At 48.9% G+C, this 15604-nt stretch overlaps 2 protein-coding genes across 3 annotated transcripts; both read left to right on the top strand.

The window, feature by feature from the left end:
• The first annotated feature begins 628 nt into the window (after positions 1-628).
• LOC105724637 (uncharacterized protein C9orf47) lies at positions 629-1899 on the top strand. The gene is given in 5 exon segments (XM_012463415.2): positions 629-768; positions 770-806; positions 1112-1340; positions 1507-1530; positions 1533-1899. Coding segments are annotated over 5 exon segments (540 nt in total). The 3' UTR covers positions 1643-1899.
• Positions 1900-1968: 69 nt separating this feature from the next.
• On the top strand, positions 1969-14536 carry S1PR3 (sphingosine-1-phosphate receptor 3). 2 transcript variants are annotated; one of them, XM_012463393.3, is made up of 2 exons: positions 1969-6260; positions 10601-14536. In XM_012463393.3, exon 2 carries the CDS (start codon positions 10735-10737, stop codon positions 11869-11871), a length of 1137 nt encoding a protein of 378 aa, XP_012318816.1. In that variant the 5' UTR covers positions 1969-6260; positions 10601-10734; the 3' UTR covers positions 11872-14536. The 2 variants fall into 2 exon arrangements, with proteins under 2 accessions (XP_012318816.1, XP_064217663.1); XM_064361593.1 differs by lacking the exon at positions 1969-6260 and adding an exon at positions 8562-9929.
• The last annotated feature ends 1068 nt before the right edge of the window (positions 14537-15604 follow it).

Here is a 15604-nt window from a genome sequence, read left to right as displayed (position 1 = left end):
CGCCTTTGCACGAAGCATCCCCATCTCTGTGCGGTGGAGCTGCGGCCCCGATTCTGCTGGCCCAGGAATACGCAGTCCATAAGAGGCCTCTCCTTCCTCCTTCCTTTTTCGTCTTCTTCCTCCACTTCTCTCCTCTCTCCTTTCCCTCCTTCTCCTTTTTCTTTCTTTTTCTTCTTTCTCCCCAAGCTTCTACGTTTGCTTCTGTGTTCGCTCAATCATGGCCATTGCCATTGACTGAAAATTTGGCAGTTTCCTCCCTGGGATTCTTATGTTTGAAACCTTCACATGGATTTTTCTTTCTTTCTTTTTTGCCACACAAAAGGGGCAAATCCGTATGAGGAAGGGTGTCGCATGGGGGTCGGCTGCGATCCGCCGGCTGCGATCCGCCGGCTGCCGGTCTAGGAGGGGCGCTGCTCTGTGCCGGGGTGGGCGCTGGTGCACCAGCAGGGGCTGGGGGGAGAGTGCCGCCCCCGCCTGGAGCCCAAGCCTTTGCGTGCCTCGGGGGTCGAGCGCAGAGAGGGACCAGCCGCCGGAGGGGACCAGGGCCGAGAAGCCCAAACAAAAACGCTGTCCGCGCCAGACGCCCACCTACAATCCCAAGCCGGTGGTCGGACAGTTTCAGAAGGAAATGGTCAGGATCGGGGCAATGATAATGATAGTATTAATCAATCCTATTAAGAATCGGCTCAAACCCTCGCCGTCAGCGCGGCAGGCGCCCGCCCAAGCCCAGTCCTCGGACCCTGTTCGCCGCCTGTTCCTGCTGGGTCTCCGGGGTGGGCACCTGGAGCTCGCCGGGTGAGAACAGGGTCTGGAGGCCGACCTGGAGACAGGGGCCGAAGAGAGAGCCGGACCCTAGGGGATTGGCAGGGTGGGGGAGAAGGGGTGCAGGGTGGGGGACAAGGGGTGCAGGGTGGGGGCGGGCGGGCGCGGGAGACCAGGCGGCTCGGGCAGGAGGTGGGGAGCGGGAGGAGTGAGAAGATCGGGGGCGGGAGGCGGGGACGAGAGGGGCGGGGAGAGGGGCGGGAGTCAGGGACAGCGAGGGGAGGGGCGGGATGCTGGTCCCGCCCAGGCGGGCCGCTGGAAAAGTTTGGTCTCTGACTCGCTCGGGCAGAGGCCGAGGAAGCCGGTTCTGGGGACAGGGGACGGGGACCCGGCAACCCGAAGGCGGCGGCAGGACGCATCGGACCAGGACACCAGGCCCGGGAACGACTTCGTCGCGAGCCCCGAGATTGCCGAACCTCCGAGCCCAGCGGGCATCCGAGCGCAAGACCGGGCGCCCAGGCACCGCCGCGCGCCACCCACCAGGATGCCAGTGGCCCCAGCGCTCTCAGCCGACGGAGGTGAGCGGCGGGCCCGAGCGGGGAGCGCGGACGCAGAGCCAGGGTGGGGGGCTGGGGGCCGACGGACCCTGTCCTCATTTCCGACAAAATCCCCACCGATCCCCGGTGCAACAGGGGCCTGGGCGCGCCGCAGCCGGAGCGCTCCACATCAGCACCTCTCCCCCAGAGCCGCTGCAGGAACGCGAAGGAGGCCTTTCCACTGCATCGGCAGCGTTCACAACTGGCTGGAGCTGAATACCTGGATGAAAGTGGAGAGGCTGTTGGTGGAGAAATTCCATCAGTCGTTTTCCTTCGACCATTAAAAAGTTAGGCGCCCGCAGTGCCAAGGCCTGGGGACGCTGGACGTGAGAGAGGGTTGTGGTCGTTCGCCTGAGAAAATCACTCTTTTAAGCAATTTTCGCCAGAAAATTAGTTTTTTACTAACATTTCTCAAACAAGGCAATTAGGGCCGTCAGAATCGATGCTGGAAGACAAGTCCCCACAATGCAATAATGAAGTTCCCATGGAAAGTCAGTACGTTGTGTTCAGAACTGAGATAACGGCTAGAGAAGGGGCTTTGGGCTTTTTGAGCCTCTGAATAGCCTGTCTCTCTCTCTCTCTCTCTCTCTCTCTCTCTCTCTCTCTCTCTCTCTCTCTCTCTCTCTCATTCTTTGTCTGTGTGTCTCTTCCTCTGACTTTCTGGCTTTGGACACTCCCAATTTCTTTGTGGTGTTTTTATATTTAGATATAAGAGAGGAACTTCTTGTTGGATTTTTTAAGGGAACACATTTCGTTTTGACTCTTACAATAAGGAAAGGAGAGCTACGGGAACAGAGAGCTCTTTGGAAGGTTATTTTTAAATGGAGGCCCACCCTGTACATAGTACCCACTCCTAGCTGTACCTCTGAGACCTCCAGAATTAGGTGTCATTCTAAAATCTGGACATTAGAAGTCACAGACTTTGTATATAACCACATACTCATAATTTATCTTTTCAATATTTTTTATTCATAGACAAAAATCTTGCAGGCTTGGTTAAGAAAAAGATAATTCCTAGAAAGTACAAGGAAAGGATTATGTTCTGCAGATATATGACTAACAAGGATAGCTGGCCATTCCCAGGGCTGATGTTGGTTAAGGAGGTGGTGATGGTGTGGTATGTGTGTGTGCATGTGTGTGTGTGTGTGTGGTGCTTGAGGAGTTGTGGAAGTATTCATATCTGTAAAGTATTGTTTCATGGATGCAGAGCTCAGTGCTAGGATGAATGACTTTGTTGCCATAGAAGAATCACACATCAGGCTTTTTTCATCAGCAAACCAGTAAACATTCACTCTAGGCCTCCAAAGTCACTCCATCACCTCACACCAGAGATCCATACTGAAGCTAGCCCTTACGAGCCTCCCCTAAGATTTAGAGAGAATGATTTCTCAACCAGTTTTCGTCTTTGAAAATGCCATTTTCCTGTTTACCATTGTGAATTTTTGTCAAATGCATGACTCCCTGATTTTCTACCACATGCAAAGGGTAGAAACTACAGTTTCCTATAGGAGAAACTTTACATAGTTTCTTATTCCTAAAGATCTTATTTCTCAAAATTCAGGACTGGTTTTCCTCTTTCTGGAAATTATGATACTAATTTGATTTCATGATATCTCTTTCATCTTCCTCAATACCTATACTGTATGTATATATTTTTATTACCAAAAAAAAAAAAAAAAAAAACAGAGAGAGAGAGAGAGAGTTTGAGCACGCCACAATCTTGGAAAATCTGAGGTTGCCCTGTTGTAGAATCGTTTAACTGCCAGGACTTTGTACTGTTTCCCAAATGTTACCAGAGCTGGGCCACCAGCCTTCTGCAGTCTGTTTACCTTAGCCAGAACCAGGGTGCTGCGGGTTCATACTTGACTTCCTAATTCCTCTCTTATCAGTTTTGAAGCCATTTCCTATTATTCCTCTGCTGTATGTTTTCCGCCAAATTAATTGCCTTAAGATTTTCCTTAAGGTTTTGGAGATAATATAATGTTTGAAAGAAAAGGAAAAGAACAGACTGAGTGGAATCGCATCTAGTTTCAGTTAATAACACGGTTCAGCTGTTGTTACTGTTATAGCTACTGGGCATAAAGTCTTCTTCTCTTTTTTGAATCCTATTTTTGAGGAATTGAAGCTGTGTCTATAAGGGACATGACGATAGGCCAGTTGGGTCAAATGGGTGAAGAGATTGTCCAGTGCAGACTGGTGCCCAGTGAGTGGATCTTCACTGCCCGAAGGCCGGGCTGGGGTCAGCTCACACAGCGAGGTGAGGGTCCACTCCTCAGGCAGTAGATGGTGATCTTTGGCCTTGAAGGTGCCACTCCATTTTCCTGGCTTCAGAATTTTCCAGATATTTCAGTGGCCCTAGAATGGCATTCTAAGATTGTGCTGGCATGGGAGCACGAGGCAGTTTGTCTCTAAAACATGCAAGAGAATCTCCTGTCACCACCTAGGCAAAGAACCAGTGGCAAGGTGGCAGCCTCCCAAAGAGATCATCCCTAATGTGACGTCCTGGAATCAGATGGCAAGGACACTGGCCAGCTCAGTCTCTTCCAAGCTCTGTGACTAAGGACAAGGGACCCCCACCCCCCAGCCTCAGTCTCCTCCTGTGTACATTCAGCAGGCAGATGCTATCATGGGGGCTATGTGTGCTATGTCCATGGTGCAAGGTGGCATACACGTCTAGTCACCAGGTGAGACTGCTGCTTTGGAAAAGGATAGGAAGGATCTCAGATAGACTTTGTGGGCAGGATGCCTCTTACTTGAATGTGCCTTTAGTCATCTGACAGAACCTGTTTCCGCATCCCTGTGGAAATCTTGAGAGCCATTTAATCCTACGCCATCATGAAGAAGTGGTGGAATGGAGAACGTTTAAAAAGAGTCATGGACAGGCAAGGGGGTCAGATACCTCCTGGACCAGATGCACTTGCCTCTCCGCACACGTCTGGAAGCTCAGGACAGTGTTCACAGAAGCAGATGCTCGGGGACAGGTACTGAGTTTTCTGGGGCACAGCCTCCATCTCTAGGGTTCCCTGGACTGTGCCCAGATAGCTCATAATGTCCCAGCCTTGTTTGTGACAAAGAAGGACTTGTGAAAAAGCCACCGGGAAGCAGTAGGTCTAACCAGGGAAGTGCACTGACTTCCATGCTCTGAAGAAGAAAAGGGAGAAAAGATATGAAGCCCTCACCTGGTTTGTCTGTTAACAGTTGTTATTTCTCAGGGAAGCTGCATTAATGAGCCGAGCATGTGCGGCTGGGTATGTGAAGCATGCATTTTGCAATGGACTATCTCCAAAAGCAGAGTGAGGTCACCCAAGAAATAGAGAGCAAGAGTATTTACTCATTAGCAAAGGAATTTTGCTGGAGCCGTGAAACGGCCGACTCACTACTTCCTTTCTAAGTTATTTTAAATGAATTTTTAAAAAATCTTGCTTTCCAAGAAATTTTGCTTGTTGGCGTATGTTTGGTGTCTTAATTCAGTTTGGAGGATGGACTAGTTAATTTCCCTGGGAATACATGCCTATTAAAAACATAGCATCCTGCATCTGACCAAGAGAAGTTTCTTACTATCTTACTGTGCTTTTCTTTTATGTGGAGAGAGAAAGGGGGGTGTTGGGAAGGAGACCAGACTGTGGAAACATTTTCTTTATTTTTTCTCTTTTTCTTCCTTTTATAGTTTGTTTATTTTTCAACTTGACGTGGGTAGAGAAAGTGAATCGCTAGTATAGAAAATACATCTGGAATCCATCTGGCCTCCTCTCTCTGGCTCACGATCCCCCCAGCCATGCTTCTCCTTGGAAATCGGGGGAAGGTAGGCACCTCTGACCCTTGGCAGGGTCTGACTTGGGGTCATCCACAGCAGACTTATCTTTCAGAAGTTGTGTTATTCCTTCTCAAGAAAAAGAAAACGTGTTGGTATTAAAATGCTTTGAGGTAGTCTGGATGATCCCAGCTTAGTGAGGATGACATGAAAACCCTTAGGTAATGGGGTCTTTACTGAGTAGAACTCAGGGAAGCTCACATGTGAGTGGTGTCTCTCAGTAAGATGCAGAAGATGCAGACAATCAAATACTTAAGTCTCTTGAAGAGCTGGGTGGGGGGCGAGGTCTGCCCAGGTGGTCAGGGAAACGTGTTAGTGCAGCATTTGAAAGAGAGTGGAATGCCCAGGCAAGGATCTGCCATGGAGACAGGCAGTGGGGGCAGCCCAGCATCAGTGTCTGCACTAGAAGACCACCGCTAATGAGGAGGAGCGTCTCTACCCTGCAGCTGTCCATACTCCTGTGTCTTCTGTAATGTGCCCAGCTATCTGAACATATACAAAGCTAGTCTGCAGAGAGCCACATGTCCCAGCATCTGAGTGTTCTAAGTGTTCAGGTGGAATTTAAGCAGCTATCAAATTTACAATGTCACGGCCAGCTCTGTATGCTTACCTTTTGGAATAAAGCAAAGAGTGAAGACTAATACTGCATCAGTCTTGCCCTCTGTTGGGGGCCACCCTTCCTCCCCACACCAGTTTCGCAGGATGGGCTGGCCACGGTCTGGAAAGCTCAGTGCCTCTGAGTCCCAGACACCAACACACCGCTCACAGATAGACGTTGGCCTTGCGGAAACATGGACACATGTTCGCCGAGAGAACATCCTCAGTCAATCTCAGTGGTGCTACCTAATGATAACACATGGGCCGTGGAAGAAATTACCCCACGTCCATAAACAAGAATGAAGAGAGGGTAGTGTATTTGCCCACACCATGAGAGCAAGAAAGAAAATTCAGCATGCACGTGCATCTATGTGCATGACTCATGCAAGCATCATGGGGAGAGGACAGCAACGGACACAATTGTATCCTGCAGGGTTCCGTTCATGTGAAGTCAGAAGAGGGCTAAACTCACCTAGGGGAGAGTCCTATCCCAGGTAGGGGTCATGCCTGGGGGCAGGTGGTGACTAGGAGGGGCACAAGGGAGGCTGTAGCCCCATCCTATTACTGGCCTGGGTGCTGGTCTCACTGATCTCTGTGTGGTGGGGCAGGCCAGCCCCCCAGGCCTGCTGGTACCTGCAGTGCCTGGTAATGTTAGTACCGACACGCCAGAGTGGCTGACTCCCCTCTTGCCCTGAGCAGGGCTCGCTGACTCCAGGAGCCTCAGGCCACAATGGGCTTTGAGCTTTCTTCTAGCAGACTTGAGATCTGCGGCTGATACCCCTCAGGAGCAGAGGGGAGATCTTGTCCATGAGATGCTTTTAACTGTGCACAATAATGTGTAGACACGTCCAAAATCAATCTGGCCTTTAGCCCAGCACTTAACTCTTGGGATGAGGACTGCTTTGTAAATGTTGATAATCCAGAGAAAATGAGCTTTTAGATTCCAAAGCATATCAGATATCTTCCACTTATGCAAAATGCAGAGAATAGTATTTAACAAAAGATGTTCTGGACAAATATGCTTCTTGAGGGATGAATATTTAATTATAAGGGAAATGATAAATCAAATGTTAATGGGAAAATATGTTTGCCCTCAAGATTCATGGTTTTGATGGGTCTCTGGCACATCTTATTCTGTGTTTATTGGGGTTATTTTATTGCTAGTTATTAGTTTTTAATTGTTTGTTCGCTTTCTGCTCTGCTCAATTTTGTATGAGCCGGTGGAGCTGTGGGTTTGTTCTGTTGGATGCACGGCAAAAGCAAAGGTATGGAGAAAGTTCAGAGGAGCCAGGACGTGTATAAAATGGTAGTGTCAGGTTGTCATGGGGGAACTGAGGCAGGGAGGCAAGCTGAGTTAGTACAAGAACAGTCTGAATTATAACCATATGCCAGTGTTACCTTAAAGGATGAGGAACGTGGAGCTGTGCTTGAATCCCTACCTGAGCTGGGGAAAGGGGCCTCAGGCATCTCTGACATTGGAACCAGGGTTTGTCTGCAGCGTGTCAGTTTTCTGAGACAGAAACCCCACAGAGTGGAGTGGGTATCCCAGCAATGCTGTAGGATAAACCTGGACACTGTGGTGTCATGGACAGCTGGCTGCCTGCCAGGTGAAGGCCCCTCCAGTTGCTGTGTAAGCCAGACAGGTCATCCGTTCGGCAGCATGGCAAGGGCTCTGGCCCTGGCTGCTATGGGAGGGAGGCTGCTGACACAGGGCACTGCTCACAGACTGCCTTTGCTCCATGCCTTTTCCATGAACATGAGTGGCTGTTCATATGGAAAATGGCAGAGCCCTCATGGCGCCCATCAGCACTGTGCTCTGTTACTGGAGGTGACGGGAGACAGCCTGGGGGCCCAGGTTGTCCTCACACCTGGCTTCATGCCAGGGTGCATGCCAGGCACAGCACATGTGTCCCCAAGAGGCCCCTGATCAGGGGTGGAAACCCAGCAAATTGGGAATCAGAAATAGTGATTTTCCACTCTCTGTTCACAGATAAATAAATAAATAAATAATAAGCAATACAAGGTCGGATGTGGTAGCTCACACCTGTAATCCCAGCACTTGGGACGCTGAGGCAGCAGATTACTTGAGGTCAGGAGTTCAAGACCAACCTGGCCAATATGGTAAAACCCTATCTCTACCAAAAATATGAAAATTAGCTGGGAGTAATGGCAGGCGCCTGTAAGGAGAATGGCTTGAACCGTGCACGGAGGTTGCAGTGAGCCGAGATCGTGCCACTGCACTCCAGCCTGGGTGACAGAATGAGACTCCTTCTCAAAAAGAAAACAAAAATACTGAAGGGACAGCATCTTTTGAGTACCCATTGGTGTACAGGATGCTGGAGAGGGTACCGTGAACTTAACCATGGTGAAAGTCCTCCCGTTAATGGATAAGCTCAATGCTCAGAAAATGCTGCTGTCTATGGTATTGTTCCTCTTAAAGAAACAGTTTGCAGTAGTTCTTCAAAAGTGGCATGCAGCCTCAGAGAAAAGTCACCAGGGGCTGGGATGATTCCAAAATGTTACAGAGCAAGTGGAATTTGACTTGAGGCTTGAAGGATGGGAAAGATTTAAATAAAAATCAGAAACAGTAGAGAGGAAAGGGCTGGGGGGAAGGCTGCCCACTGAACTGTCCTGTTCACCTCCAGGAGAACCTACAGGCAAGCATGGTCTCTGCTCAGGTGAATGGGGAGCCAAGTAGGGCTGGTGGCTGGTGTGGGTGAGCCACAGCTTGGGGAGGCAGGCCCAGGGCCCTGCACTGCCTGTCATGGCTGTGAGTGATGGGGGAGACCTGGACTGGCAATCCCTTGTCCTGCATCATCAGCCCGGATGTGGAACTTGACTTTTTCTTTCTGCAGTTAGCAGAGGGCCTTGGCCAACACATAAGGCTTTCTGCCAGCACTTGGCATTCCAGCTGACCTCCACCCAAGGCCTCTGTGACTTCAGGAGGCGGCAGCTGGGAAGGGTCGGGGCAGTTTCAGGCAGAGCACAGACATCAGCTCAGACATCCCCTCCTGGGGTTTCCAGAACAACCGACACCTCTAAGCTCCGGGACACTGGAAAAAGTCTTTGCAAAGTAGCAAGGGGCCATCTCTGGAAACCCAGGAACCCCGAATTGATGTAGGAAGAGGAGAGCTTTGACAGTATCCACTACTCTAGAGGGTCACAAGGATGTGGAAATCATTTGGAGCCACCTCTGCTTCTCAGCCCCAGAGAGGCAAGCCCCCGATCTCCAAGGGACTGAACCTGGTAATAAACTCATAGGTGGATGAGATTCGGAGTCTATCACACTCTAAAATGAAAAGCCCATAGTTTTGGTGAGTGGTTCACGTGTCTCTGAAGCAAATTTAGGGCTGTGGTTTAAACATTGTGAAAGTTAAAAAAAAAATTCACTGGATATACACAGTGGGCTATTTTAAATTAGCCTCATTTGAACTTAATTAGCTATTTAAAAACTCAAATAATAAATGATGACTGGGCGTGGTGGCTAACACCTGTAATCCCAGCACTTTGGGAGGCCAAGGTGGGGAGATCACAAGGTCAGGAGATTGAGACCATCCTGGCTAACACAGTGAAACCCCATCTCTACTAAAAATACAAAAAAAAGAAAAATTGCCAGGCATGGTGGCACGCACCTGTAGTCCCAGCTACTTGGGATGCTGAGGCAGGAGAGTCGCTTGAACCTGGAAGGCAGAGGTTGCAGTGAGCAGAGATGGAGCTACTGCACTTCAGCCTGGGAGACAGAGCAAGACTTCGTCTCAAAAAATAATAATAATTAAATAATAAAATAAATGAATCCACTGAAAGCGGCTTCTACCTTGGTGTTTGGGTGTGCGGCCTCACCGACATCACAGAAGGCCGATCAATATTACCAGTGTGGTTGAATGCAAGTGTTCGAGGTCTGGTGGGGGAAGATTTGGAATTCAGAACCCATCAAGGCCTTTGCTCACCACTTTCCCTTTCTTGCAGGGAGCACTCTCACCACCGTGCTCTTCTTGGTCATCTGCAGCTTCCCAAATGTGGCGCTTCTGTTGGCTGACACGCACCCATGTAGTTCTATCTGTATGCAGGGCTCTGAATTTTAAGCCAGACTCAGAGTCGGTGTGATTGGCGCTGCTTTCCTGTCCTTCCCTTATCCTCCGTAGACCTGGGTCCCGTTTTTGCAGGTTGGTGTTCCTTCTTCGCCGGGCTCTAGACTTGTTGCTCACAAGTGCAGTGTTCACAGGGGCACTGCCCAGGCTTGCACTGCTAGTCCCTCAATGGCCGCATGGTCAGGCCTCAGGGCTCTCTCGCAGGCAGACCTACAGCCCATTCAGACCTGATTTCTGGGCCTGGCTCCAGGGGACGCCATCTGGGAAGTGCAGGAGCCTCCCACAGTGTCACTGGGAAACTCGCTAGGGAGGTCTTAGAAATTGAGCAGGCATCCTTGAGATTCCATCCTGCTTTTTTGTCCTGAGAAAATCCTGTTTCTCCCTGGATGACTGGGATAATGGGTCGCCAGCTCCCTGGCCCTAGATGAGAACTAGTTAGTATTTTCCAGTGCTTGGAGATTTCCAGACGGAAGCTGTATTTGGGTCCGTGTATCTTTGTTACAGGATTCAATAACTCATGCACTGAATTTCCCTTCCCAGCAACTCCAGACACCAAATCGCTTCCCATGTTCTCGCTCAATCACTTAGGAACTTAGCCTGTGTCTAAAGACCCTCTCTGCAGCCTGATGTGGCCAGTCATCCCAGTACTCCCACGTTTTCCATGCCTTTCTCGAACAGTGTTGCCGTGGCCCCTTGGGTTGCGATGATTTTATCAATGGTCACTCCCTCTTTTTATCTGCCGGCAGGAGCCCTCGCTGGAGTCTGGCCTGCACGCCTTGCTGAATGAAGCTGGAGCCTCGGCCCTGCTTCCCTTTGAAATGAATGTTCCTCGGGCGCCCTCTCCTGGATTTTAGAGCTAATCGTCTGTGAATGCCAAGTAATGGCTACTGCCCTCCCGCCGCGCCCCCAGCCCGCGCGGGGGAACGAGACCCTGCAGGAGCATTATCAGTACGTGGGGAAGCTGGCAGGCAGGCTGAAGGAGGCCTCTGAGGGCAGCACGCTCACCACTGTGCTCTTCTTGGTCATCTGCAGCTTCATCGTCTTGGAGAACTTGATGGTTTTGATTGCCATTTGGAAAAACAATAAATTTCACAACCGCATGTACTTTTTCATCGGCAACCTCGCTCTCTGCGACCTGCTGGCCGGCATCGCTTACAAGGTCAACATCCTGATGTCTGGCAAGAGGACGTTCAGCTTGTCTCCCACAGTCTGGTTCCTCAGGGAGGGCAGTATGTTCGTGGCCCTCGGGGCGTCCACCTGCAGCTTACTGGCCATCGCCATCGAGCGGCACTTGACCATGATCAAGATGAGGCCTTACGACGCCAACAAGAAGCACCGCGTCTTCCTCCTGATCGGGATGTGCTGGCTCATTGCCTTCACTCTGGGCTCCCTGCCCGTTCTGGGCTGGAATTGCCTGCACAACCTCCCTGATTGCTCCACCATCCTGCCCCTCTACTCCAAGAAGTACATCGCCTTCTGCATCAGCATCTTCACGGCCATCCTGGTGACCATCGTGATCCTCTATGCACGCATCTACTTCCTGGTGAAGTCCAGCAGTCGTAAGGTGGCCAAGCACAAGAACTCGGAGCGGTCCATGGCGCTGCTGCGGACCGTGGTGATTGTGGTGAGCGTGTTCATCGCCTGCTGGTCCCCACTCTTCATCCTCTTCCTCATTGACGTGGCCTGCAGGGTGCAGGCATGCCCCGTCCTCTTCAAGGCCCAGTGGTTCATCGTGCTGGCTGTACTCAACTCGGCCATGAACCCGGTCATCTACACGCTGGCCAGCAAGGAGATGCGGCGGGCCTTCTTCCGTCTGATCTGCAACTGCCTGGTCAGGGGACAGGGGGCCCGCGCCTCACCCATCCAGCCGGCACTCGACCCAAGCAGAAGTAAATCGAGCAGCAGCAACAACAGCAGCCACTCCCCGAAGGTCAAGGAAGACCTCCCCCACATAGCGCCCTCATCCTGCATCATGGACAAGAACGCAGCACTTCAGAACGGGATCCTCTGCAAGTGAACGTTTCTACACGCCCTGCTCTGCAGCTGTGTTCTTATTTATTGCATGCATCGCTTCCACAGGGGCCCCTCGAGACTGTGACTCGGGAGAGCTACCTTACTTTGACCAACAGCCTGCTCAGTGTGGATGTCTCTTACAGAGGAGGCCCGAGGAATCACCACCCCATTTCAGTGTAGGCAACGTGCCTTGTCCACTTTGGGCTCCAGAGTCTTTCAGATGTACTAAGCTGCTGACACCATCCACAGCCTTCTGCTGAATCCTAGACACCCTCCCTGGTGTTCACAGAGAGGGAAGGTCATGGGCCACACAATGCTGTGTGACTCTCCGTGTGCCTCTGAATGGTGTTTCGATGATTTTACACTACATTTCCTGTGCATAGAATGGATGCTTGTATCCTTGTACCTCTCTATGTTATGCAGAATTTGTGTTCCAGGTGTTTGCCATGTGATACCTACATAGAATCTGCATACAACACACAGGTAACAGGTTATACAGGTGGGTTTGGACTGAACCCCTGGTACAAAGACATGGTTGTGAACTAGGTGGACATGCCATCCCTGGTCTCCTTAGACTGACATGAAGTCTCATGTTAATCAAGCTAATTTGGACTTTAATTTGTTAAAGTCCAAATTCCCAAAAAAGGGCTTGTCCAAGGCTGACCCCAGATGTGTGGGTCTGACTACACCAGCCCTGTGTCCCTTCAGTCATTTGTCCCTGTGTAATTTTAATCATATCCCAAAGCAAAATTATGTGATGCTTTTCAGGTTTCTGCAAATCACAGAAAAGCCAGCCAAGATCACCCAGGAACTTGTGCCCCCAGATAGGCCAAAGAAAGAGCCCATGAGGGAGCAGCAGAAGCAGATAGCTGGTCTGGCCCACCTTCCCACGCCACCCTGGCAGGGTCTGCTTCAGGAAACGGAAGGTGTCCAGGAAATGAGCAGAGATTCACAAGACAGCACTTTGATTCCATGTTGAGTTTGTTTCTATATTAGAAAAGCACCAAGTCAGGAATCCCCCGTGGCGTCGCAGCTGAGTAGCTGTGGCCACCAGCAGTTTCACAGCTTCCTGAAAGCGGCACTGATCATGACTATCAGTGAAAGAAGTTTAATTGTCAGGTGAGAAAATGTGATTTGGCAGTTTATGCATTCTTCAGAGTGATGTAATAACTACATGATACTATAATTTTACTTTTCTACATAAGTTGAACCCGTAGCAGTCTGTTTACTTTGTAAAGGGATTACTTAGAAGACATTTTTGTACATCCTCTTCCCCAAGGATTGTAGGTGTTAAACAAATAAATGGAAAGAAAAGTGAACACGTTTGTAGAACTATCATAAGCACACAGTTGCCTTGTTGAGCTCTCTGTAAAAACAAGGACAAAACCAACCAGCCCTCAAAAGAAACTCACATCCGAGTCGCCTAAAGTGTTTTATTTAGGTTCAGTGAGCATTTGCCTGAATAAAACCTAAAAGAGTGGTCTTAACGCATTAATAATTTTTTCTAAGAGAAATTGATTCCTGTTCATCATCTGATACAAATTGCTCTTGTAAAGAGACATTTTTGTGGGTTCAGGGTAACTCACCTCCATAGACTGACCAAAGACTTTTCTAATTTTTGTTACTGATGAGATGAAACCTATCTGTAAAGAGATCTTCCCCAGGAGCATTTCTGTTGCCTTCTTGACATCACTGAAAAGTAGCTTATTCTCTTATCAAATAGTGTGAGAAAACCCAGGGCATTTCTAGGAAAGTAAAACATTAAAGTTCTGGATTAAGAAAACGACAGTACGCCGGGTGCGATGGCTTATGCCTTTAATCCCAGCACTTTGGGAGGCCGAGGCAGGTGGATCATCTGAAGTCAAGAGTTCGTGACCAGCCTGGCCAGCATGGTGAAACCCATCCCTACTAAAAACACAAAAATTAACCAGACTCAGTGGCACGCACCTGTAGTCCCAGTTACTCAGGAGGCTGAGGCTGGAGAATTGCTTGAACCCAGGAGGCGGAGGTTGCAGTGAGCCAAGATTGCACAACTGCACTCCAGCCTGGGCAACAGAACGAGACTCTGTCTCAAAAAATAATAATAATAAATAAAATAAAACAACAACAAAATGCATCAGAGAGCCAAAAATTCAGTATTGCATTTTCACATAGGTAATGAAATGACTTTAGAACTTTATGTTATAGTTGTGAGTTGCTTTGGGAGCCGTGGAGCTCTCTGTAGCTACTGTTCATAACACTTTGTTCCATAACGCTGACAATATCTAAGTATCTCAGCCTTCATCCATTAACTCTACTAGGGAGCCTCCAGCCATCGTTCTCACTTGGAGGTATCAGTGTTTGTGGTGTGACATGAGGTCCCCTTGAAATAACAAGACTTTTGAGCAATCTGAATTAAAAATACACCAAAAAAGTAATTGTGCTCATTTGCTAAATGCAAAAAATAATCACCTTTGATACCAATATGCACCAATATGCCTAACTAGCTAGCCAGCTGGAGGTAATTTAGCAGCTGAATGTTTCAAAGCCCTAACCCTGGAGTTTGGAAACAGGTGGTCTTCTATGCTGCAGAGAAACTATGCATTAGATCTCTTTTCCGTTAGAAACCTTTATTATTTCCAATGTATGTTTGTTAAAAAATAAAACCAAAAGCCTTTGTGTAAACCTGCTCTTGGGAGTCCGTGTGACGGGATTATTTTATTGTTTTCACCAGGCACCCTCCCCACGGCAGCTATGTGCAGTGTTGCAGGCTTGCTTCTCACCTGTGTTTCTCAGCATTTCAGGAATTAAACCACATTCAGAACCCGGAAGAACCTTGCCCCTTTCTTCTTCCCCACTATCACAGGTGGTATTTTAGTGAAGCTTCAGTGCATTGGGTACTATTTACACCAATTTTGGTAGGTCATACTGTTTTGAGGATGGCTGTTTTGATAGGGAGAAATTCGTAAGACCTATCGAGATAAAAGCACAGCTCAAGGACACGGGACCTCTGGTCCTGCCCCATTTGCTGTTGTTTACGCAGCAGGAGAGAACAGGTCAGAGCCAACCCTTGCACACTAACTTTCTCCCGTATACATGGTCCATTTTAGCCTCTGTCCTGCGTCCTCTGTAAAGAGGAGGCCAGTGCTTGGCATAACTGTTCTGGTGGCGATGCTTGCTACAACTCACGATGAAATGCCCCAACACAAGTGAGGATGTAGCTGCCCACCCCTGGTTCTGTCCAAGGCTGACAAGGTGCTAGAAGGTAACATGAGTCCTCTGGAAATACATCTGCCAGGATGCATTTTTATTCCACAGCCTTGATGGATGGGACAATGCTTTGTTGTGACCATTTTTTAAGAAGTCTCCCAGGGAGCCACTGAAAATACCTACTTCCTAGGTAAAAGTTTCAAGCTCCCTCCTCTCTTTTGTGAGGCAATACAAAATCCATCATCCAAATGAAAGAGACTTTTCACAATAGCCTTTATTGCCCAGACTCATGTGTACAGTCCTTTAAACAATCAACTGTTTAGAAAATGGTTGTTACTCTCAACCCTTGAGCCAGTTATTCCACGCTGGTAAGAGCCTTTCACAGAAATGTAACAAGGTGTATTTTATAGAAAACATCTAATTAAATCACCAATTTCATGCTTTTAAATTGTATCTACAAGTGCAAAACCGCAACACCCAAATGTTTTTAGTATCTAAGTCAGATATCCAAAGGTTAGCTACATAATCAGAAATGCACACACCACTGT

This window comes from Aotus nancymaae, unplaced genomic scaffold (assembly GCF_030222135.1).
Source record: "Aotus nancymaae isolate 86718 unplaced genomic scaffold, 86718_ANA_hifiasm-v0.15.2.pri h1tg000041l, whole genome shotgun sequence".
NCBI classification, from domain to species: domain Eukaryota; kingdom Metazoa; phylum Chordata; class Mammalia; order Primates; family Aotidae; genus Aotus; species Aotus nancymaae.
Note: the sequence above shows the minus strand (reverse complement) of the source record. Positions and strands in the feature narration are given on the sequence as shown.

Bases quoted from the DNA above. Each gene is read 5' to 3' on its own strand.
- S1PR3 (XM_012463393.3), top strand. From the start codon at position 10,735: ATGGCTACTGCCCTCCCGCCGCGCCCCCAGCCCGCGCGGGGGAACGAG.